The sequence below is a fragment of the Ranitomeya imitator genome, chromosome 1 (assembly GCF_032444005.1).
Source record: "Ranitomeya imitator isolate aRanImi1 chromosome 1, aRanImi1.pri, whole genome shotgun sequence".
Taxonomy (NCBI): Eukaryota; Metazoa; Chordata; class Amphibia; order Anura; family Dendrobatidae; genus Ranitomeya; species Ranitomeya imitator.
This window is the reverse complement of record NC_091282.1, coordinates 72,786,430-72,811,560: the sequence shown is the minus strand read 5'-3', so window position 1 is coordinate 72,811,560 and position 25,131 is coordinate 72,786,430. Positions and strand designations below refer to the sequence as shown.

Sequence of the window (25,131 nt, the reverse complement as noted above, 5' to 3'; positions counted from 1 at the left end):
CCGGTTCCACTCCTCAATTTCGCTTGGAAGACAAAAGGTCCAAGTATAAACACCGTACACCCGTTTGGACTGAATTATGGAGGCTTATTGTGAATTCTGTGGCAGAGCTCCCTCCTGTGGTCACAAGTGGTACTTCGGCTGATTCTATCTGTGAGCTTCCGTTGGTGGAGGAGAGTGGTACTGCGGCTTCTGAGTTTCCTTCCTCAGGTGATGTGGTGAAGTCGTTAGGTGCTGCTCTATTTAACTCCACCTAGTGCTTTGATCCTGGCCTCCAGTCAATGTTCTAGTTTTGGACCTGTTTCCTCCTGGATCGTTCCTGTGGCCTGCTGCCTGCTTTTGCTATTTTGTTTGCTGTTTTTTCCGTCCAGCTTGCTATTTGTTTTTTCTTGCTTGCTGGAAGCTCTGGGACGCAGAGGGTGTACCTCTGTGCCGTTAGTTCGGTACGGAGGGTCTTTTTGCCCCCTTTGCGTGGTTGTTTGTAGGGTTTTGTGTTGACCGCAAAGTTACCTTTCCTATCCTCGCTCTGTTCAGAAAGTCGGGCCTCACTTTGCTAAATCTATTTCATCTCTACGTTTGTCTTTTCATCTTAACTCACAGTCATTATATGTGGGGGCTGCCTTTTCCTTTGGGGTATTTCTCTGAGGCAAGGTAGGCTTATTTTCTATCTTCAGGCTAGCTAGTTTCTCAGGCTGTGCCGAGTTGCATAGGGAGCGTTAGGCGCAATCCACGGCTGCCTCTAGTGTGGTTGGAGAGGATTAGGGATTGCGGTCAGCAGAGTTTCCACGTCTCAGAGCTCGTTCTATATTTTTGGGTTATTGTCAGGTTACTGTATGTGCTCTGACTTCTATGTCCATTGTGGTACTAAATTACCAGATCATAACAGAGGCTGCAGCCCATCAGCAGCCACCAATTGGCCGCAGCGGTCATGTGACATCATTTATCTCAGTAGACCAGTGGGGAAAACAAGTCAGAGAGCAGAGGAGCGGCATCAGTCTGGGAGACGAGGGTCGATTTTGGATAACTGATGCAGCCCATCAGGGCCATTAGAAAGGTGTTGTTCGGTGGAGGGCAACCTCTTTAATAGTAAAAATAAATAAATATTAACAAATATTGTGCCAGAAGAGAGGAGGAAAGGATCTTTTAAAGTAACCCCCAGAACAATATGTGATCAGGTCTTCACACCCTACCTGGAAACCATTAACTGAATTGCCGATAGACATTAGTATATGGGAACGGTAAGCAGAGGAAAGGGCTGTCCGACACATGGAGAGCCCACCTGCTATACTATATACTATACAGTCATAAAGTCCAGCTTTAACGCGTGTAACTTTACCATGACGTTTTATATGTACAATTTAAAGGAAAAGAGGAAAAAAAAAAAAAACTCTCATCTAATGTTGCAGTTAAACAGTTGGCCACTAGATGGCAAAATACAACCTAAAAGAATAGAAAGGCCGGCATTAACCAAGACGTCCCCCCATAGCACGTCTCCCATCTGCCCAGAATGTACTGCCAGGTGTTTGCCTCTTTATATTACCAACCATCTAACAATCAGAAAACTTGCTCCATTTTTCATTTTACCTCAAATATTTTTTAGAATAAAACACCTTAACAAAAAAATAAAACTTTGCAACATTTTTGCAAAACTTCTGAGTTTGGCGTTTTCATCACCACTAATATTAATATGGGCGTTCAGCCATCACCTTCGTGAAAAATTAAACCACTTTTGTTGTGTACAACTTATGCGGGAAAGCTGCTCCAGTCGTTGACAGTACTTGTACAATGTGCCCAATTCATAGTTAGCAAGCAAGGCTGAAACAAGACATTTGTCCATCCGGGTCAGCCTAGATTCTGTCAGAATAAATCCCTAAAGAACCTAATAACAGTAAGATACAACATTGTTAGACCCCAGGAAGACATCCAGGCCTCTCTGGGACCCCTCGACTGAGTTCGCCATCACCACCAATTCATTAAGTGCAGTGCGCCTCCTAAACTACATCTTATGCCAGCAGCCCTGTACATTAGGGACGGTCTGTCAAATTTGTCCAACAAAGGGGAAAAAATTATATATATATACACACGCACACACACACACGGAGGAAAGACTGATGATAGAAATCATTTCTACTGCTTCTCCGAAGAATACTATGTGTCACATGATGTACAGGGCATTTAACATCTTAAAAGATGAATTTTCAGCACATTTTTTACATATACAAGTGGTATGGCTGTAAAGGCACTTGTACCCCAATAAAAATGAGATCTGATGTGCCAGTCATGAGAAAGCTAGAAAAGAAATCAAAAACAGTCAGGAAGGGGACAGGGGGCAGGGGCGTGTCAGCACACCGGGGGGGGGGGGGAACGTGTCAGCACACCGGGGGGGGGGGAACGTGTCAGCACACCGGGGGGGGGAACGTGTCAGCACACCGGGGGGGAACGTGTCAGCACACCGGGGGGGGGGGGAGGGAACGTGTCAGCACACCGGGGGGGGGGAACGTGTCAGCACACCGGGGGGGGGGGGGGGGGGTGAACATGTCAGCACACCGGGGGGGAACGTGTCAGCACACCGGGGGGGGGGAGCGTGTTTAGCACACCGGGGGGGAACGTGTCAGCACACCGGGGGGGGGGAGGAACGTGTCAGCACACCGGGGGGGGGGGGGGGAGCGTGTCAGTACACCGGGGGGGGGGGGGGGGGGAACGTGTCAGCACACCGGGGGGGGGGAGAGGGGGGAAACGTGTCAGCACACCGGGGGGAAACGTGTCAGCACACCGGGGGGGGGGGGGGAACGTGTCAGCACACCGGGGGGGGGGGGGAACGTGTCAGCACACCGGGTGGGAACGTGTCAGCACACCGGGGGGGGGGGAGAGGGGGGAAACGTGTCAGCACACCGGGGGGGGGGGGGGGGAACGTGTCAGCACACCGGGGGGGGGGTGAACATGTCAGCACACCGGGGGGGAACGTGTCAGCACACCGGGGGGGGGGAGCGTGTTTAGCACACCGGGGGGGAACGTGTCAGCACACCGGGGGGGGGGGAGGAACGTGTCAGCACACCGGGGGGGGGGGGGGGGGAACGTGTCAGCACACCGGGGGGGGGGGGGGAACGTGTCAGCACACCAGGGGGGGGGGGGTAACGTGTCAGCACACTGGGGGGGAACGTGTCTGCACACCGGGGGGGAACGTGTCGGCACACCGGGGGGGGGGGAACGTGTCAGCACACCGGGGGGGGGGGGGGAAACGTGTCAGCACACCAGGGGGGGGGGGGAACGTGTCAGCACACTGGGGGGGAACGTGTCAGCACACCGGGGGGGGGAGAACGTGTCAGCACACCGGGGACAGTGTCGGTACACTTCTTCCTGGTGCACTGACACACCCCCTGCCTTATTTACATGTAACGTCTACACTCCATTTCTCCTGAATGGCACGTCGTATCTCTGCTAATAAGGTGTCCTTTTTATTTGGAGAGAATGCCTTATACAGCCATACCACTACTTCTATATGTAGAAACCTTTAAGGATGGACATGCCACCGCTCTCACACCACGTCTGATACCACACATTATAAATGTGACTGGAACAGTTGAAGTCTCCAAATATCCAAATATAATTACCGGTAATTGCTGAAGATAAGCTGAAAAGTCCATATTTACCTATGAAGTCACTCGGGGTGGCTGCTGCCAGTGTGTATAATGCGGTGTGATCCGGCTGGTGTGCTTAGTCAGTGACACGTTATACAGCAGGGGCACACAGGCCGGTGACTTGGACGATGGCGTCGCCCCAGCTCTACAGACCGATCTCCTCCATGTATCATACAGTGGCCCCAATGTTACCCTTCTCCTGCAGAATGATCCAGTTAGCAATCAGGATCTCCCAGCAGAGGCAAGTCCCATCATAGGTCTGTCATGGACGCCAACAGTGCTTCTGATGATCAGTTCAGCCATGCAGGCATACACAGAGCAGCAATCATAGTTCTGCTGCCTGATAGCCATTGTGTGGTAAGATCTCATCTGCGCCCCCTGCTGGCTGCATACGTCATGCCACCTAGTGATCGCAGAGCACACATCCTACAGTGCACTGAAGTGGAATATGGAAGGCTAAAGGGTGAAAACCCCCGGCACAATTAGGAGCGCAGCTCTGGAGGATAACCCAGAGTCTTCACTTTCCCTGTAGAAATTGACCACATAGGACAATGCCACTTACAACATGAAGTCTTGCTCCCAGCAGGGCTGGTCTCCCCTCACTGTCACCGTGGTGCTCTTCACATTTTGGACTTTTAACGTTACATACGTGTTAAATTTATCTACAAGAAAAAAAAATAAAGAAGGACATCAGGTTACTACAGGAGCTCGAAATGTGAAGCAGCATTTCTTCCAAAAACATGTAACTATTTTCACACTTTCTTGCGTTTGCCCCACTTGGCGCTGCTTCTAATCTGTGCAGCAGAGGACAGAATTAGTCTCCTTCTCCCCCTGGCAGCTGACAATGCATAGTACAATTTTAGTTTTTTTTTAGATATTATTTTAGCTCATTCCAGGAGGATAACAGTAGCTTGAGACACTGCGTCTATAGAAAACTAAAAATATACCAGTGAAAATATAAGTCTCTAAAACAGCCCCCCACACCACCCATTATTCATCCCCAAGTTCTCGGTGGCTCAAGAACAGGCAGAAATCCAAGATGACAGGAAATGCCAGCTCTGTTGCTTTCGTTAAAGCGGTGCTTTATTAATCGTCACGCAGTATGGGAAGAAAAAAAAAAAACACAAACTCATAAAACTGACGTGTTTCAGACAACACACGGCCTTCTGTTTAGCAATGGGTAAGGACCTTTATTGTCCGAAACGCGTCAGCTACTTTATATGCACTTGAGTTGTTTTTCTTTTTATCAGGTTTCAGAAGGATTAATAAAGAACAAAGTTTTTAACAGAAGTAATAGTGAGCAGGTAATTTCTATTATCTTCTTTAAAAAAACTAATAATTGGCTCCAAAGCCCCAAAATGTCAACTCAAAAGAAGAAAAATAATAAACGGAACGCAAAGAAAAAAGAAAAATAAGCAGATGAATAATATAGACAAGCCTTAGATCTAAGATCTAAAAGGTGATGGAATAAGCATGATGGGAATAACAAAATGTCTATTTTAAACAGAACGATGATCTATTGTTTAAACCAAGTTTTTATCTTAAAGAATAACCGTCATTTATTTTTTTAATACACATGAAAAGAAGACTCTTTGTGATATATTTTATCAGAGAAATCGGCTTCTTTCTAATTCTGAACTTATCATTCATTCTCAATTCACAGATAAAATCTGTGTTCAGTGAGGACAGATCATTCCATTACGGAGATAGGAGATGGCAGTTGGTGCTCATGAAGTTCTATGGAGGGGGAGGAGCTAGCAGAACACAGACATTCCACTGCAAGGCCTCCTGAGATGACAGTTGGTGCTCATGAAGTTCTATGGAGGGGGAGGAGCTAGCGGAACACACAGACATTCCACTGCAAGGCCTCCTGAGATGACAGTTGGTGCTCATGAAGTTCTATGGAGGGGGAGGCGCTAAAGACTGCAAATTCTCATGAAACAACAGTTACAAGTTACATGTATCACTGTCCACCAGGCCCAAAATTGGACCAATACTTCCTGTTCTGTACAGATCGTTTTCAGCAGTTTCATTATCGGCACAGACAGATTCACAATGAAGCGTAACAGCTCTATAATAGGTATACATAAAGAGACAGAACTGCAGGCCTCTCAAAAACAAATTGCCTCTTTAGAGAGGCCTAAAACTGTAGTGCCACCTACTAGAAGTAGTAATATCGACCCTTAGGATAAGAGCCAAACCAGACACTCCGTTTGCACACACGTGTTTCAGGGCATTGCCCCTCATCAGTGCAAACCAGGAGGTCCAATTTGGCAGTACTAGAGGCCTCCGACTGGGGTGTAAGGGGAAACGTTTCTCCTTGCGTTGGGTGACATAAGAGTCAGCAAGAGGATCAAAATGAAGCATATCATTAATAATAAGCTCTCTTAGATGGAAAAATTAATGTTACTTTGAACCTGTAGCTACTGCAAAATTAGGACTCCAAGTATGCCTAGACATTGTTTTGCAGCAGCTGTAAAGCAGCAAGTTAAGGACCCCAAACCTAGAAGGACAATGCCTTAAAGGCTGGTGCTAGAAGGCTTCTTTGGACAACGATCCATGGTAGACCAGGGCAGAGGATTTCCTAATGGCACATCATCCTCACCTTTTTTCACAGTGAGTGGAGCCCTCGATTCCATTCACAATCTACTACCTGTAAATGAACGCTGGGAGGTATGTCACCGTCACGCTCAGCGTTTCACACTTTACCCTGCATGTATAATTAAATACCCTGTCAATACGGATGCCAAGAATATGGCAGATTTATGGCCGAGAAACAGCTTGACAGTTATTGCGGGGTGTGGAAAGTGATTATTTAGGCGCGTAGGTGACATCTGGGAGTAATGTCAGCCAGCAGAGCCTTGTACTGAGCACCGCCGGCCTTCAGATGACCCAGCATCGGGCTGCCTTTATAACGGGGGCAGCTGCTCAGGGTCCAGGATTGGGGTGCGACTGCTCCGGTATTACTAAGCAGATCCCACAGCCTTACCTTAGTGGGGAGGAAGGAAGGAAACAAGTTCTGGATCTCGTGTCCCAGGATGCCAGCCAAAATTATTGGCAACTAAGAAATGTTGGCAGAGTGACCATCTACCAAACACTTCTCCCTCCGTACTGGGCCCAAGGGTTAAACCGCACCTGTCCTTTCACACAAAACCGGTAGAAAAGCATTGTCTAGCTGCCGTCGTCTCCAACAAGAAGTTAAAATGACTTTCGGTGAGACAACCAGTCAAAGACGTCCAGAAAGTGTCCCGATTCTCATGTTCTGTAACGTTCCATCCATTATTAGTTTATGGTTTCTTTGAGTCATTCTGCCAGCAATAAACGTGCTGAAACTTCCCTTCAGTCACTCCTCACCATGCATTACCCCGGCCTTGCTTGCCCTGAACTGAAAGCCCACCTCAGTTATACCTATATGCATCTGACAGGCAGGAGATCAGAAGCAGAGAGGCAAAAAATGCCCTTCTCATAATGTCAAAATAAAAAAACAATTCCTGTAGAGTGACCAAAAAACCCACTACATGAACTAACCTTCCCCCACCACCCAAAAAAAACAAAAACACACTTCCTGAACTGACAAAAAAAAAAACACTTCCCTCTTCCCGCATAAAGTCCTGCCACAATCACTGCAGAGAAAACGCCACACCCCCACTTCCTGTAGCGCGGAAAATGCCACACCCCCACTTCCTGTAGCGCGGAAAATGCCACACCCCCACTTCCTGTAGAGCGGAAAATGCCACACCCCCACTTCCTGTAGAGCGGAAAATGCCACACCCCCACTTCCTGTAGAGCGGAAAATGCCACACCCCCACTTCCTGTAGAGCGGAAAAAGCCACACACCCACTTCCTGTAGAGCGGAAAAAGCCACACCCCCACTTCCTGTAGAGCAGCAAAGCCACACACCCCACTTCTTGTAGAGCAGCAAAGCCACACACCCCACTTCTTGTAGAGCAGCAAAGCCACACACCCCACTTCTTGTAGAGCAGCAAAGCCACACACCCCACTTCTTGTAGAGCAGCAAAGCCACACACCCCACTTCCTGTAGAGCAGCAAAGCCACACACCCCACTTCCTGTAGAGCAGCAAAGCCACACCCCCACTTCCTGTAGAGCAGCAAAGCCACACCCCCACTTCCTGTAGAGCAGCAAAGCCACACCCCCACTGTTAGGGACTGGCGGAACGCACCAAGTATAGATGATATGAAACTAGGTGCGTTCGCAGTCCGAGGTCCACCGTGCAGGTAAAAACCCTGCTGCTAGTAAGACGGACTATATGGCGGTACTAAAAGTATACACGCACGGGTTAACTTCACCCTGCGTGAAGGAAGCGATCCTGTTGAGTCACAGGACCGCGGTACCACACATAGAGCGCGAACAAGAAGTCAGCGAACACAACCCCAACACAGGATTGAAGTCCGATTAGACCACTTGCTGGCACAACACCGCAACTGGTTGTGTAAGGAAACTATTAAAATAGTATATAAAAGGCACGAGAGTGCATGCAGTGCCGCACTGACGAACGCCACTAACCACCCAGGCTTGGGTAAGGAAAGCGCAGAGGAAGCGCATGGCGCCATACAGGCGGTCACAGCAACTAGACGCTGTTATGTGTGTAACGTGCTGTTGGATAAGTCGGGCGCTAGACAACAAACATACACCTTCCGCGAACAGTCATCCAATAGGGAGGGTATTTTAACCCCTTCATGACCCAGCCTATTTTGACCTTAAAGACCTTGCCGTTTTTTGCAATTCTGACCAGTGTCCCTTTATGAGGTAATAACTCAGGAACGCTTCAACGGATCCTAGCGGTTCTGAGATTGTTTTTTCGTGACATATTGGGCTTCATGTTAGTGGTATATTTAGGTCAATAAATTCTGCGTTTATTTGTGATAAAAACGGAAATTTGGCGAAAATTTTGAAAATTTCGCAATTTTCACATTTTGAATTTTTATTCTGTTAAACCAGAGAGATATGTGACACAAAATAGTTAATAAATAACATTTCCCACATGTTTACTTTACATCAGCACAATTTTGGAAACCAAATTTTTTTTTGTTAGGAAGTTATAAGGGTTAAAATTTGACCAGCGATTTGTCACTTTCACAACGAAATTTACAAAACCATTTTTTTTAGGGACCACCTCACATTTGAAGTCAGTTTGAGGGGTCTATATGGCTGAAAATACCCAAAAGTGACACCATTCTAAAAGCTGCACCCCTCAAGGTACTCAAAACCACATTCAAGAAGTTTATTAACCCTTCAGGTGCTTCACAGCAGCAGAAGCAACATGGAAGGAAAAAATGAACATTTAACTTTTTAGTCACAAAAATTATCTTTTAGCAACAATTTTTTTATTTTCCCAATGGTAAAAGGAGAAACTGAACCACGAAAGTTGTTGTCCAATTTGTCCTGAGTATGCTGATACCTCATATGTGGGGGTAAACCACTGTTTGGGCGCACGGCAGGGCTTGGAAGGGAAGGAGCACCATTTGACTTTTTGAATCAAAAATTGGCTCCACTCTTTAGCGGACACCATGTCACGTTTGGAGAGCCCCCGTGTGCCTAAAAATTGGAGCTCCCCCACAAGTGACCCCATTTTGGAAACTAGACGCCCCAAGGAACTTATCTAGATGCATAGTGAGCACTTTGAACCCCCAGGTGCTTCACAAATTGATCCGTAAAAATGAAAAAGTACTTTTTTTTCACAAAAAAATTCTTTTAGCCTCAATTTTTTCATTTTCACATAGGCAACAGGATAAAATGGATCCTAAAATGTGTTGGGCAATTTCTCCCGAGTACGTCGATACCTCATATGTGGGGGTAAACCACTGTTTGGGCACTCGGCAGGGCTCGGAAGGGAAGGCGCGCCATTTGACTTTTTGAATGGAAAATTAGCTCCAATTGTTAGCGGACACCATGTCGCGTTTGGAGAGCCCCTGTGTGCCTAAACATTGGAGCTCCCCCACAAGTGACCCCATTTTGGAAACTAGACCCCCCCCAAGGAACTTATCTAGATGCATATTGAGCACTTTAAACCCCCAGGTGCTTCACAGAAGTTTATAACGCAGAGCCATGAAAATAAAAAATAATTTTTCTTTCCTCAAAAATGATTTTTTAGCCTGGAATTTCCTATTTTGCCAAGGATAATAGGAGAAATTGGACCCCAAATATTGTTGTCCAGTTTGTCCTGAGTACGCTGATACCCCATATGTGGGGGTAAACCACTGTTTGGGCGCACGGCAGGGCTCGGAAGGGATGGCACGCCATTTGGCTTTTTAAATGGAAAATTAGCTCCAATCATTAGCGGACACCATGTCACGTTTGGAGAGCCCCTGTGTGCCTAAACATTGGAGATCCCCCAGAAATGACACCATTTTGGAAACTAGACCCCCAAAGGAACTAATCTAGATGTGTGGTGAGGACTTTGAACCCCCAAGTGCTTCACAAAAGTTTATAACGCAGAGCCATGAAAATAAAAATAAAAATTATTTTCTCAAAAATGATCTTTTAGCCTGCAATTTTTTATTTTCCCAAGGGTAACAGGAGAAATTTGACCCCAAAAGTTGTTGTCCAGTTTCTCCTGAGTACGCTGATACCCCATATGTGGGGGTAAATCACTGTTTGGGCACATGCCGGGGCTCGGAAGTGAAGTAGTGACGTTTTGAAATGCAGACTTTGATGGAATGCTCTGTGGGCGTCACGTTGCGTTTGCAGAGCCCCTGATGTGGCTTAACAGTAGAAACCCCCCACAAGTGACCCCATTTTGGAAACTAGACCCCCCAAAGGAACTTATCTAGATGTGTGGGGAGCACTTTGAACCCCCAAGTGCTTCATAGAAGTTTATAATGCAGAGCCGTGAAAATAATAAATACATTTTCTTTCCTCAAAAATAATTATTTAGCCCAGAATTTTTTATTTTCCCAAGGGTTACAGAAGAAATTGGACTCCAAAAGTTGTTGTCCAGTTTCTCCTGAGTACGCTGATACCCCATATGTGGGGGTAAACCACTGTTTGGGCACATGCCGAGGCTCGGAAGTGAAGTAGTGACGTTTTGAAATGCAGACTTTGATGGAATGCTCTGTGGGCGTCACGTTGCGTTTGCAGAGCCCCTGATGTGCCTAAACAGTAGAAACCCCCCACAAGTGACCCCATTTTGGAACTAGACCCCGAAAGGAACTTATCTAGATGTGTGGTGAGCACTTTGAACCCCCAAGTGCTTCATAGAAGTTTATAATGCAGAGCCGTGAAAATAATAAATACGTTTTCTTTCCTCAAAAATAATTATTTAGCCCAGAATTTTTTATTTTCCCAAGGGTTACAGGAGAAATTGGACCCCAAAAGTTGTTGTCCAGTTTCTCCTGAGTACGCTGATACCCCATGAGTGGGGGTAAACCACTGTTTGGGCACACGTCGGGGCTCAGAAGGGAAGTAGTGACTTTTGAAATGCAGACTTTGATGGAATGGTCTGCGGGTGTCACGTTGCGTTTGCAGAGCCCCTGGTGTGCCTAAACAGTAGAAACCCCCACAAGTGACCCCATTTTAGAAACTAGACCCCCCAAGGAACTTATCTAGATATGTGGTGAGCACTTTGAACCCCCAAGTGCTTCACAGACGTTTACAACGCAGAGCCGTGAAAATAAAAAATCATTTTTCTTTCCTCAAAAATTATGTTTTAGCAAGCATTTTTTTTGATTCATAAGGGTAACAGTAGAAATTGGACCCCAGTAATTGTTGCGCAGTTTGTCCTGAGTATGCTGGTACCCCATATGTGGGGGTAAACCACTGTTTGGGCACACGTCAGGGCTCGGAAGTGAGGGAGCACCATTTGACTTTTTGAATACGAGATTGGCTGGAATCAATGGTGGCGCCATGTTGCGTTTGGAGACCCCTGATGTGCCTAAACAGTGGTAACCCCTCAATTCTACCTCCAACACTAACCCCAACACACCCCTAACCCTAATCCCAACTGTAGCCATAACCCTAATCACAACCCTAACCACAACCCTAATTCCAACCCTAACCCTAAGGCTATGTGCCCACGTTGCGGATTCGTGTGAGATATTTCCGCACCATTTTTGAAAAATCGGCGGGTAAAAGGCACTGCGTTTTACCTGCGGATTTTCCGCGGATTTCCAGTGTTTTTTGTGCGGATTTCACCTGCGGATTCCTATTGAGGAACAGGTGTAAAACGCTGCGGAATCCGCACAAAGAATTGACATGCTGCGGAAAATACAACGCAGCGTTTCCGCGCGGTATTTTCCGCACCATGGGCACAGCGGATTTGGTTTTTCATATGTTTACTTGGTACTGTAAACCTGATGGAACTCTGCTGCGAATCCGCAGCCAAATCCGCACAGTGTGCACATAGCCTAATTCTAAAGGTATGTGCACACTGCGGAAAACGCTGCGGATCCGCAGCAGTTTCCCATGAGTTTACAGTTCAATGTAAACCTACGGGAAACAAAAATCGCTGTGCCCATGCTGCGGAAAAACTGCACGGAAACGCAGCGGTTTACATTCCGCAGCATGTCACTTCTTTGTGCGGATTCCGCAGCGGTTTTACAACTGCTCAAATAGAAAATCACAGTTGTAAAACCGCAGTGAAATGCGCAGAAAAACCGCGGTAAATCCGCCATAAATCCGCAGCGGTTTAGCACTGCGGATTTATCAAATCCGCAGCGGAAAAATCCGCAGAGGACCAGAATACGTGTGCACATACCGAAACCCTAACCCTAACCCTACCCCTAACCCTACCCCTACCCCTAACCCTATTCTAACATTAGTGGGGAAAAAAAAATTCTTTATTTTTTTATTGTCCCTACCTATGGGGGTGACAAAGGGGGGGGGGTCATTTATTATTTTTTTTATTTTGATCACTGAGATATAATCTATCTCAGTGATCAAAATGCACTTTGGAACGAATCTGCCGGCCGGCAGATTTGGCGGGCGCACTGCGCATGCGCCCGCCATTTTGGAAGATGGCGGCGCCCAGGGAGAAGACGGACGGGACCCCGGCTGGATCGGTAAGTATGATGGGGTGGGGGGGGACCACGGGGGGGGGGGATCGGAGCACGGGGGGGATTCGGAGCACGGGGGGGGGGGGAATCGGAGCGCGGGAGGGGTGGAACGGAGCACGGGGGGCGTGGAACGGAGCACGGGGGGGCTGGAATGGAGCACGGGGGGGGTGGAACGGAGCACCAGGGGGGGTGGATCGGAGTGCAGGGGGGGTGATTGGAGCACGGGGGGTGATTGGAGCACGGGGGGAGCGGACAAAAGCACGGGGGGGAGCGGAGCACTGGACGGAGGGGAGCCGGAGCAGTGTACCGGCCAGATCGGAGGGCTGGGGGGGCGATCGGTGGGGTGGGGTGGGGGCACATTAGTATTTCCAGCCATGGCCGATGATATTTCAGCATCGGCCATGGCTGGATTGTAATATTTCACCCGTTATAATAGGTGAAATATTACAAATCGCTCTGATTGGCAGTTTCACTTTCAACAGCCAATCAGAGCGATCGTAGCCACGAGGGGGTGAAGCCACCCCCCCTGGGCTAAACTACCACTCCCCCTGTCCCTGCAGATCGGGTGAAATGGGAGTTAACCCTTTCACCCGGCCTGCAGGGACGCGATCTTTCCATGACGCCACATAGGCGTCATGGGTCGGATTGGCACCGACTTTCATGACGCCTACGTGGCGTCATGGGTCGGGAAGGGGTTAAAGAGCGACTTTCACACACAACACACACACATATTACCAAGACAATACTAGCGCATGGCCGTGCGGTCATGCGCAGTTTATATAGTTGCAGCACAGGAAGCTGTTACTGAAGTTTTGCCCTTTCAGGACCTTCCTGGAGGACCAATGGAATGTGCTGCAGTACCTGAGCATGTGACCCTCGATCTCCAATGGGAGATCTTACCCTGGGCATACTCAGTGTGTGCAAATAAGGACTTAGTCCCAGAGAAGCCAGCTCGCCGCAGATCAGTGCAGGGTACAACAGGAGAGCCAGAAAAGGCAATAGTAACCCTTTGCACAGAATCAGTCCCAGCAAGACGCTGGGAGCGACGCCTCCGCTGAGCAGGCCCCACTGCGGCCGGTACAGAATGGGAGACCGCAGCAGACAGGGATCGAGATTCCCCCTGTGCAGCAGAGGAAACTCGACTCCTAACACCCACTTCCTGTAGAGCAGCAAAGCCACCCCTTCACTTCCTGTAGAGCAGCAAAGCCACACCCCCACTTCCTGTAGAGCAGCAAAGCCACACCCCCACTTCCTGTAGAGCAGCAAAGCCACACCCCCACTTCCTGTAGAGCAGCAAAGCCACACCCCAACTTCCTGTAGAGCAGCAAAGCCACACCCCCACTTCCTGTAGAGCAGCAAAGCCACACCCACTACTTCCTGTAGAGCAGCAAAGCCACACCCCAACTTCCTGTAGAGCAGCAAAGCCACACACCCACTTCCTGTAGAGCAGCAAAGCCACACCCCCACTTCCTGTAGAGCAGCAAAGCCACACCCCCACTTCCTGTAGAGCAGCAAAGCCACACCCCCACTTCCTGTAGAGCAGCAAAGCCACACCCCCACTTTCTGTAGAGGAAAAGCCGCACCCCCACTTTTAGTAACCCACCACGGGGTCTATGCTGCTGGAGTAGCATTGCAACTGGCAACAGGCAATGGACAGTAAATTACACCTAGAATCACAGGAGTCAGCACGATGAAGTGATTTTTCGCTAAAACCACATTTCATATAAAGTGATTTGCCGATTGTCTGATTATCACATTATCTAATGAGAGATAAGATTATGTTGTCGGAACGTAGTAACAGAACAGCAACCATCCAAGCTGTCACTTCCCCAACACTTATAGTGAGGTACAACAATCAGGATACACCAGGATGACACAGAGCGACAACCACAGTCTGGAGGACAACAAGCCGCCACAGGAACGAATAGTCATTTATTGCCTACAGCCTGTGCAGGAATTTTTTTCTGACTTGCCGAGTAGGAGCACTGGAATTTCAATAGTCAGAAACCCATGGGGGCAAGTAATGGGCATCCCCAATCAGGCCGAGCGAGCAGAAGAACGGGACTTGTGGGGCTTGTGTTTAGGAAGGTGGTCGGTCATTTTTGCACCTACTGGTCATCAGGAAGATGACGTTTTATATGAAGCAGCGGGAGATACCATGGAAGCTTGCCAAGCTACGCTGGACTGGAAGAGGAGTCCTGAGCTCGGAACCACCAAGCAGACAGTGCTGCTGGGAAAACGCAGAATTCCCAAGGGCTGTGCACTGGGTAAATAAAGGAAAGTTAACAGGGTCTTTGATATTTTGTGGAAGAGCTTACAAGCTCGGAGATATGCCACAGAAAAATGGAGTTTGGTAAAAAATGACTGGCACAGGAGCAATGGGGAACACTTTGTGAGACAGGTTGTGAGAGGGAGGAGAAGAAGTAGGACGGGGAGGGAAGCCCTACATTTTTGGTGGTGGAATGAGCGGATCTTCATATGAATAGCATCAGTGGTTTACGGACAATGGAAAGAAAACCACAGGCATAGTAGGAGGGTGGCTCATCAATGCTGGGACACAGGCGCCTTTCCATTTGCCCAGTCACAAGGCTAGTCTGGCTCAACGACTATCTGAGGGTCCAGATTGGCATGGCTGGCCCCAACAGTGGCCTCAGCTATGGAGCAGCGGTGATGTCAGGGACAGGGGCGCACCAGCTCGAAAATCAACAGTCACTATCTGATGGCTTCCAACTCTAATGTTTCTGTCGTATAGGTTCGCATCACGAGGGAGGGGGGTGTCAACCATTGGAAATCCTAAAACTAAGTGGTCTCTTCACAGGTAAACTCGAGTCATTGGCCCTCAAATTTGGGGAAACTCCCTTATGATGTCTTTATGCTCCAATAATGATTGTTGTAAAGGGAGAAAAAATCCAAAGAGCACCAAGTATGAGCTTTCCTCCACCATGTGACTGATCGGCCAGTTGTGACCATAGCGGCCATGCTACAAGCCATCCATGTAATGGGATAGACCGAGTCGTGCAATTATAATGGAAATGTGGCCCCTATTAGAAGGCATCCATCAATAACCAAATAAGTAATATTACACAAAAAAACAAAAAAACACCTACTGACTGCTACCTGTGGATGTAATAGTCCACATGTAATTATGGTGCAATGGTCATGGACAGGGTTAACAGCAGTGAGGGGGCAGGATAAGGCTGAGGATTACAGGACTGGAAGGAGGACTCTAGTGAAGAGCCTCTTCTCAAGCGCACGCGGGCTCAGCCTCGGTTTCCTGGAAGCCGATGTCTTGGATACTAAGGACTTTTCGGACCTCTTGTATTAGTCACCCCAAGCAGTCCCCAATAAGCGTCATGTGATCAGTCGCCCCACATCCCCCCCCCCTTCACCCCAGTCCAACCCAACAATCTGCAGAATAAGTGATACCTTCTGATTGTGGGGGTCCCATCTCTGAGACCCCCTCTGATACGGACAACTGTGCCTATTGAGACCACAGACCGGCACCGCAGAGCCCACAGACCGGCACCGCCTGCCCTTGGATACAATCTGGGTCTACATTGTAGAGTTTCTCTTCGTATTAGTATCTGATCTATTGAGGCTTTCAGGTTCTGGATGGTCAAGAATATTCCCATTCACTGACAGCAAGATGTGATCTTACAAATGGAAGGGAATATTCACACAGAAGGGAACTAATTCAGGCTTGTGCTCGGGCAGGAAAGAGGTTGATGCACATCTGTTTTGCCAAAAAAAAAAAATGGTTTCAATATGGAAACGTCCACTGTTGTGAATTCTGTTGTCGGGCTCCCTCCTGTGGTCATGAATGGTACTTCGGCTGGTTCTGTCCATGGACTTCCTCTGGTGGGTGTTTCTGAGTTTCCTTCCACAGGTGACGAGGTTAATTCGTTAGCTGGCTGCTCTATTTAACTCCACTTAGATCTTTGCTCCATGCCACCTCTCAATGTTCCAGTATTGGTCTAGTTCACTCCTGGATCGTTCTTGTGACCTGTCTTCCCAGCAGAAGCTAAGTTCCTGCTTGTATTTTCTTTGGTTTGCTATTTTTCTGTCCAGCTTGCTATTTTTATTGTTGTCTTGCTTGCTGGAAGCTCTGGGACGCAGAGGGAGCGCCTCCGCACCGTGAGTCGGTGCGGAGGGTCTTTTTGCGCCCTCTGCGTGGTCTTTTTGTAGGTTTTTGTGCTGACCGCAAAGCAACCTTTCCTATCCTCAGTCTGTTCAGTAAGTCGGGCCTCACTTTGCTAAATCTATTTCAACTCTGTGTTTGTCTTTTCATCTTTACTCACAGTCATTATATGTGGGGGGCTGCCTTTTCCTTTGGGGAATTTCTCTGAGGCAAGGTAGGCTTTATTTTTCTATCTTCAGGGCTAGCTAGTTCCTTAGGCTGTGCCGAGTTGCATAGGGAGCGTTAGGAGCAATCCACGGCTATTTCTAGTGTGCGTTATAGGATTAGGGATTGCGGTCAGCAGAGTTCCCACGTCCCAGAGCTTGTCCTTTATTATCAGTAACTATCAGGTCATTCCGTGTGCTCTGACAGGGAGAAGGACTTGGGGATCCTAGTTAATGATAAACTTACCTGGAGCAGCCAGTGCCAGGCAGCAGCTGCCAAGGCAAACAGGATCATGGGGTGCATTAAAAGAGGTCTGGATACACATGATGAGAGCATTATACTGCCTCTGTACAAATCCCTAGTTAGACCGCACATGGAGTACTGTGTCCAGTTTTGGGCACCGGTGCTCAGGAAGGATATAATGGAACTAGAGAGAGTACAAAGGAGGGCAACAAAGGGGATGGGAGAACTACAATACCCAGATAGATTAGCGAAATTATGATTATTTAGTCTAGAAAAAAGACGACTGAGGGGCGATCTAATAACCATGTATAAGTATATAAGGGGACAATACAAATATCTCGCTGAGGATCTGTTTATACCAAGGAAGGTGACGGGCACAAGGGGGCATTCTTTGCGTCTGGAGGAGAGAAGGTTTTTCCACCAACATAGAAGAGGATTCTTTACTGTTAGGGCAGTGAGAATCTGGAATTGCTTGCCTGAGGAGGTGGTGATGGCGAACTCAGTCGAGGGGTTCAAGAGAGGCCTGGATGTCTTCCTGGAGCAGAACAATATTGTATCATACAATTAGGTTCTGTAGAAGGACGTAGATCTGGGGATTTATTATGATGGAATATAGGCTGAACTGGATGGACAAATGTCTTTTTTCGGCCTTACTAACTATGTTACTATGTTACTCTTAACCACCAGGTCCATTATTGTCCTGACCACCAGGTCATAACAGTCCACATCTAATTCATTGTCCTGGTTTGTCACCAAATAAACGTAAAGATCAATTTTTTGCCGATTGCTTCATTCTAACCTGTGTATAGTTATTAGTCTGCAGATACAGGAGTTGCTCTTTATAATAACGTTACAGCCCATTTACTATATATTCTATGGTCAGCCGTGTTGTTAGTTTATTTATAGCAATGGTTTACTTTACAACTAAGGGGGCAAAAGGGAGATCAGATTATTCTATAGGCGGTACAGTGGTGCACCGGGAATTGTCCTTAAATCCGTCACCGCAGATCTCGGGGGTCTCACTACTGTATATAGCGGAGCATAGACACCACTGACGCCATAAACTCTTACAAATGGGTCGGCCACACAAGCAGGTCATTTTTACAGCGTTCGCATTAAGAGGAGCAATTCGGAATCTGGGCCCTGTTCTGATGGGAGATCCACAACAGCATCAGATACATAGAGCCCAAGTCATAGGTCACACGGCCAAAATCAAGATACACGGGGACATATCACACCCAGGTAAATCACTCACAAAATCAGTCATGAATTACCCTGTACCAAAATACTGGTGATCTATGGAAGAGAAGGGGGGGGGGGGGGGGGTAGAGAAGAATACATCAGCCTCCCCGAAGCTACACTTGTGGGAAATGCACAGTGCACATATATACAGGTCCTTCTCAAAAAATTAGCATATAGTGTTAAATTTCATTATTTACCATAATGTAATGATTACAATTAAACTTTCATATATTATAGATTCATTATCCACCAACTGAAATTTGTCAGGTCTTTTATTGTTTTAATACTGATGATTTTGGCATACAACTCCTGATAACCCAAAAAACCTGTCTCAATAAATTAGCATATCAAGAAAAGGTTCTCTAAACGACCTATTACCCTAATCTTCTGAATCAACTAATTAACTCTAAACACATGCAAAAGATACCTGAGGCTTTTATAAACTCCCTGCCTGGTTCATTACTCAAAACCCCCATCATGGGTAAGACTAGCGACCTGACAGATGTCAAGAAGGCCATCATTGACACCCTCAAGCAAGAGGGTAAGACCCAGAAAGAAATTTCTCAACAAATAGGCTGTTCCCAGAGTGCTGTATCAAGGCACCTCAATGGTAAGTCTGTTGGAAGGAAACAATGTGGCAGAAAACGCTGTACAACGAGAAGAGGAGACCGGACCCTGAGGAAGATTGTGGAGAAGGACCGATTCCAGACCTTGGGGAACCTGAGGAAGCAGTGGACTGAGTCTGGTGTGGAAACATCCAGAGCCACCGTGCACAGGCGTGTGCAGGAAATGGGCTACAGGTGCCGCATTCCCCAGGTAAAGCCACTTTTGAGCTACAGAGAAGCAGCACTGGACTGTTGCTAAGTGGTCCCAAGTACTTTTTTCTGATGAAAGCAAATTTTGCATGTCATTCGGAAATCAAGGTGCCAGAGTCTGGAGGAAGACTGGGGAGAAGGAAATGCCAAAATGCCTGAAGTCCAGTGTCAAGTACCCACAGTCAGTGATGGTGTGGGGTGCCATGTCAGCTGCTGGTGTTGGTCCACTGTGTTTCATCAAGGGCAGGGTCAATGCTTTATGGTGATGAAGATTTCATTTTTTCAGCACGACCTGGCACCTGCTCACAGTGCCAAAACCACTGGTAAATGGTTTAGTGACCATGGTATTACTGTGCTCAATTGGCCTGCCAACTCTCCTGACCTGAACCCCATAGAGAATCTGTGGGATATTGTGAAGAGAAAGTTGAGAGACGCAAGACCCAACACTCTGGATGAGTTTAAGGCCGCTATTGAAGCATCCTGGGCCTCCATAACATCTCAGCAGTGTCACAGGCTGATTGCCTCCATGCCACGCCGCATTGAAGCAGTCATTTCTGCCAAAGGATTCCCGACCAAGTATTGAGTGCATAACTGAACATTATTATTTGTTGTTTTTTTTGTTTGTTATTAAAAACACTTTTATTTGATTGGATGGGTGAAATATGCTAATTTATTGAGACAGGTTTTTTGGGTTATCAGGAGTTGTATGCCAAAATCATCAGTATTAAAACAATAAAAGACCTGACAAATTTCAGTTGGTGGATAATGAATCTATAATATATGAAAGTTTAATTGTAATCATTACATTATGGTAAATAATGTAATTTAACACTATATGCTAATTTTTTGAGAAGGACCTGTAAGGTCTGCAGAGCACTGATCAGGACCTGCACAGTACATACACAGTGAGTATGGAAAGTATTCAGACCTCTTTATATTTTTCACTCTGTTTCATTGCAGCCATTTGGTAAATTAAAAAAAATACTTTTTTTTCTAAAATACACTCTGCACCCCATCTGGCTGAAAAAAAAAAATGTAGAAATTTTTGCAAATTTATTAAAAAAGAAAAACTGAAATATCACTTGGTCATAAGTATTCAGACCCTTTGCTCAGACACTCATATTTAAGTCACACACTGTCCATTTCCTTGTGATCCTCCTTGAGATGGTTCTACTCCTTCATTGGACTCCAGCTGTGTTTAATTAAACTGATAGGACTTTATTTGGAAAGGCGCACACCTGTCTATATAAGACCTCATAGCTCACAGTGCATGTCAGACCAAATGAGAATCATGAGGTCAAAGGAACTGGCCAAGGAGCTCAGAGACAGAATTGTGGCAAGGCACAGATCTGGCCAAGGTTACAACAGGATTTCTGCAGTACTCACGGTTCTTAAGAGCACAGTGGCCTCCAAAATCCTTAAATGGAAGAAGTTTGGGACCACCAGAAGTCTTACTAGACCTGGCCGTCCAGCCAAGCTGAGCAATCGTGGGAGAAGAGCCTTGGTGAGAGAGGTAAAGAAGAACCCCAAGATCACTGTGGCTGATGTTGTGAATTCTGTGGCTGAATTCACTCCTGTGGTCACAAGTGGTACTGCAGCTTCTGAGCTTCCTCCCTCAGGTGTTCTGGTGAGCTCGTTGGCTGCTTTGTTATTTAACCCCACCTGATTCTGTCTTCCTTGCTCCTTGTCAATGTTCCAGTGTTGGATCTGAGCTTCTGGATCTTTCCTGTTGCCTGCTGCTCTGCTTAGATAAGTGCTTCTTGCTTTTGTTGCTATTTTTTCTGTCCAGCTTGTCTATTCGTTTTGCTGGTAGCTCTGAGACGCAAAGGGTGTACCGCCGTGCCGTTAGTTCGGCACGGTGGGTCTTTTTGCCCCCTTTGCGTGGTTTTTGCTTTAGGGTTTTTTGTAGACTGCAAAGTTCTCTTTGCTATCCTCGCTCTATCTAGAATATCGGGCCTCACTTTGCTGAATCTATTTCATCCCTACGTTTTGTCTTTTCATCTTGCTAACAGTCATTATATGTGGGGGGCTGCCTTTTCCTTTGGGGTATTTCTCTGAGGCAAGTCAGGCTTGTATTTCTATCTTCAGGCTAGTCAGTTCCTCAGGCTGTGCCGAGTTGCATAGGTAGTGTCAGGCGCAATCCACAGCTGCCTTTAGTTGTGTTTAGGATAGGTTCAGGTATTGCGGTCTACAGAGATTCCACGTCTCAGAGCTCGTCCTATTGTTTTTGGGTTATTGTCAGATCACTGCATGTGCTCTGACTGCTGGCACACTGTGTTACTAGATTGCCTTCATAACAGGCTGAGCTCCAGAGATGCAGTAGGGAGATGGGAGAAAGTTCCACAAAGTCAACTATCACTGCAGCACTCCACCAGTCAGGCCTTTATGGCAGAGTGGCCTGATGGAAGCCTCTCCTCAGTGCAAGACATATGAAAGCCTGCATAGAGTTTGCTAAAAAACACATGAAGGACTCTTAGGCTATGAGAAATGAAGATAGACCTTTTTGGTGATAATTCTAAGCGGTATGTGTGGAGAAAACCAGGCACTGCTCATCACCTGCCCAATACAATCCCAACAGTGAAACATGGTGGTGGCAGCATCATGCTATGGGGGTGTTTTTCAGCCGCAGGGACAGGATGACTGGTTGCCATTGAAGGAAACATGAATGCGGCCAAGTACAGAGATATCCTGGATGAAAACCTCTTCCAGAGTGCTCTGGACCTCAGACTTGGCCGAAGGTTCATCTTCCAACAAGACAATGACCCTAAGCACACAGCTAAAATAACAAAGGAGCGGCTTCAGAACAACTCTGTGACCATTCTTGACTGGCCCAGCCAGAGCCCTGACCTAAACCCAACTGAGCATCTCTGGAAGGACCTGAAAATGGCTGTCCACCAACATTCACCATCCAACCTGACGGAACTGGAGAGGATCCGCAAGGAAGAATGGCAGAGGATCCCCAAATCCAGGTGTGAAAAACTTGTTGTATCATTCCCAAGAAGACTCATGGCTGTACTAGCTCAAAAGGTGCTTCTACTCAATACTGAGCAAAGGGTTCAAACACTTAAGACCATGTGAGATTTCAGTTTTTCTTTAAGGCTGTGTGCACACGTTGTGTTTTTTTCGCATTTCTTCGCTATAAAAACGCATAAACGCATACATTATGCATCCCATCATTCAGAATGCAGTCTGCAATTTTTGTGCACGATTCGCTTTTTCCGCTAAAAAAACGCATCACGGTAAAAAAGGCAGCATGTTCATTAATTTTGCGGATTTTTCATGTTTTTCCCGCTATTTAATGCATTGGGACGCTCCGGAAAAAGCGCTCCAAAAACATGCAAAAATCGCAAAAAAAAAACGCATGCGGATTTCTTGCAGAAAATGTCCGGTTTTGCTCAGGAAATTTCTGCAAGAAATCCTGAACGTGTGCACGTAGCCTTACAATAAATTAGCAAAAATGTCTACATTTCTGTTTTTTTTTCAGTCAAGATGTGGTGCAGAGTGCACATTAATGAGAAAAATTAACGTTTTTGACTTTACCAAATGGCTGCAATGAAAGAGTGAAAAATGTAAAGGGGTCTGAATACTTTCCGTACCCACTGTAGATAGGGTCTGCAGAGCACTGGTAGGGAAATGCACAGTATACATATATAGGGTCTGCAGAGCACTGGTGGGGAAATGCACAGTGCACATATATAGGGTCTGCAGAGCACTGGTGGGGAAATGCACAGTGCACATATATAGGGTCTGCAGAGCACTGGTGGGGAAATGCACAGTGCACATATATAGGGTCTGCAGAGCACTGGTGGGGAAATGCACAGTGCACATATATAGGGTCTGCAGGGCACTGGTGGGGAAATGCACAGTGCACATATATAGGGTCTGCAGAGCACTGGTGGGGAAATGCACAGTGCACATATATAGGGTCTGCAGAGCACTGGTGGGGAAATGCACAGTGCACATATATAGGGTCTGCAGAGCACTGGTGGGGAAATGCACAGTGCACATATATAGGGTCTGCAGAGCACTGGTGGGGAAATGCACAGTGCACATATATAGGATCTGCAGAGCACTGGTGGGGAAATGCACAGTGCACATATATAGGGTCTGCAGAGCACTGGTGGGGAAATGCACAGTGCACATATATAGGGTCTGCAGAGCACTGGTGGGGAAATGCACAGTGCACATATATAGGGTCTGCAGAGCACTGGTGGGGAAATGCACAGTGCACATATATAGGATCTGCAGGGCACTGGTGGGGAAATGCACAGTGCACATATATAGGGTCTGCAGAGCACTGGTGGGGAAATGCACAGTGCACATATATAGGGTCTGCAGGGCACTGGTGGGGAAATGCACAGTGCACATATATAGGGTCTGCAGAGCACTGGTGGGGAAATGCACAGTGCACATATATAGGATCTGCAGAGCACTGGTGGGGAAATGCACAGTGCACATATATAGGGTCTGCAGGGCACTGGTGGGGAAATGCACAGTGCACATATATAGGGTCTGCAGAGCACTGGTGGGGTAATGCACAGTGCACATATATAGGGTCTGCAGGGCACTGGTGGGGAAATGCACAGTGCACATATATAGGGTCTGCAGAGCACTGGTGGGGAAATGCACAGTGCACATATATAGGGTCTGCAGAGCACTGGTGGGGAAATGCACAGTGCACATATATAGGGTCTGCAGGGCACTGGTGGGGTAATGCACAGTGCACATATATAGGATCTGCAGAGCACTAGTGGGGAAATGCACAGTGCACATATATAGGGTCTGCAGAGCACTGGTGGGGAAATGCACAGTGCACATATGTAGGGTCTGCAGGGCACTGGTGGGGAAATGCACAGTGCACATATGTAGGGTCTGCAGAGCACTGGTGGGGAAATGCACAGTGCACATATATAGGGTCTGCAGGGCACTGGTGGGGAAATGCACAGTGTACATATATAGGGTCTGCAGAGCACTGGTGGGGAAATGCACAGTGCACATATATAGGATCTGCAGAGCACTGGTGGGGAAATGCACAGTGCACATATATAGGGTCTGCAGGGCACTGGTGGGGAAATGCACAGTGCACATATATAGGGTCTGCAGAGCACTGGTGGGGAAATGCACAGTGCACATATATAGGGTCTGCAGAGCACTGGTGGGGAAATGCACAGTGCACATATATAGGGTCTGCAGGGCACTGGTGGGGAAATGCACAGTGCACATATATAGGGTCTGCAGAGCACTGGTGGGGAAATGCACAGTGCACATATATAGGGTCTGCAGAGCACTGGTGGGGAAATGCACAGTGTACATATATAGGGTCTGCAGAGCACTGGTGGGGAAATGCACAGTGTACATATATAGGGTCTGCAGAGCACTGGTGGGGAAATGCACAGTGCACATATATAGGGTCTGCAGAGCACTGGTGGGGAAATGCACAGTGCACATATATAGGGTCTGCAGAGCACTGGTGGGGAAATGCACAGTGTACATATATAGGGTCTGCAGAGCACTGGTGGGGAAATGCACAGTGCACATATATAGGATCTGCAGAGCACTGGTGGGGAAATGCACAGTGCACATATATAGGGTCTGCAGGGCACTGGTGGGGAAATGCACAGTGCACATATATAGGGTCTGCAGAGCACTGGTGGGGAAATGCACAGTGCACATATATAGGGTCTGCAGAGCACTGGTGGGGAAATGCACAGTGCACATATATAGGGTCTGCAGGGCACTGGTGGGGAAATGCACAGTGCACATATATAGGGTCTGCAGAGCACTGGTGGGGAAATGCACAGTGTACATATATAGGGTCTGCAAAGCATATTCTCACCAGTGC

At 47.3% G+C, this 25,131-nt stretch overlaps 1 protein-coding gene across 3 annotated transcripts in view; it reads right to left on the bottom strand.

Annotated features, from left to right (window-relative positions):
- The window catches only part of UNC13B (unc-13 homolog B), a 321,122-nt gene that overhangs the window by 239,265 nt on the left and 56,726 nt on the right, over positions 1-25,131 (bottom strand). For all 3 annotated transcript variants that reach the window (XM_069747983.1, XM_069748004.1, XM_069747993.1), the window contains exon 4: positions 4,198-4,297. In XM_069747983.1, coding sequence (XP_069604084.1) covers positions 4,198-4,297 — 100 coding nt within the window. The remainder of the gene's footprint in view (positions 1-4,197; positions 4,298-25,131) is intronic.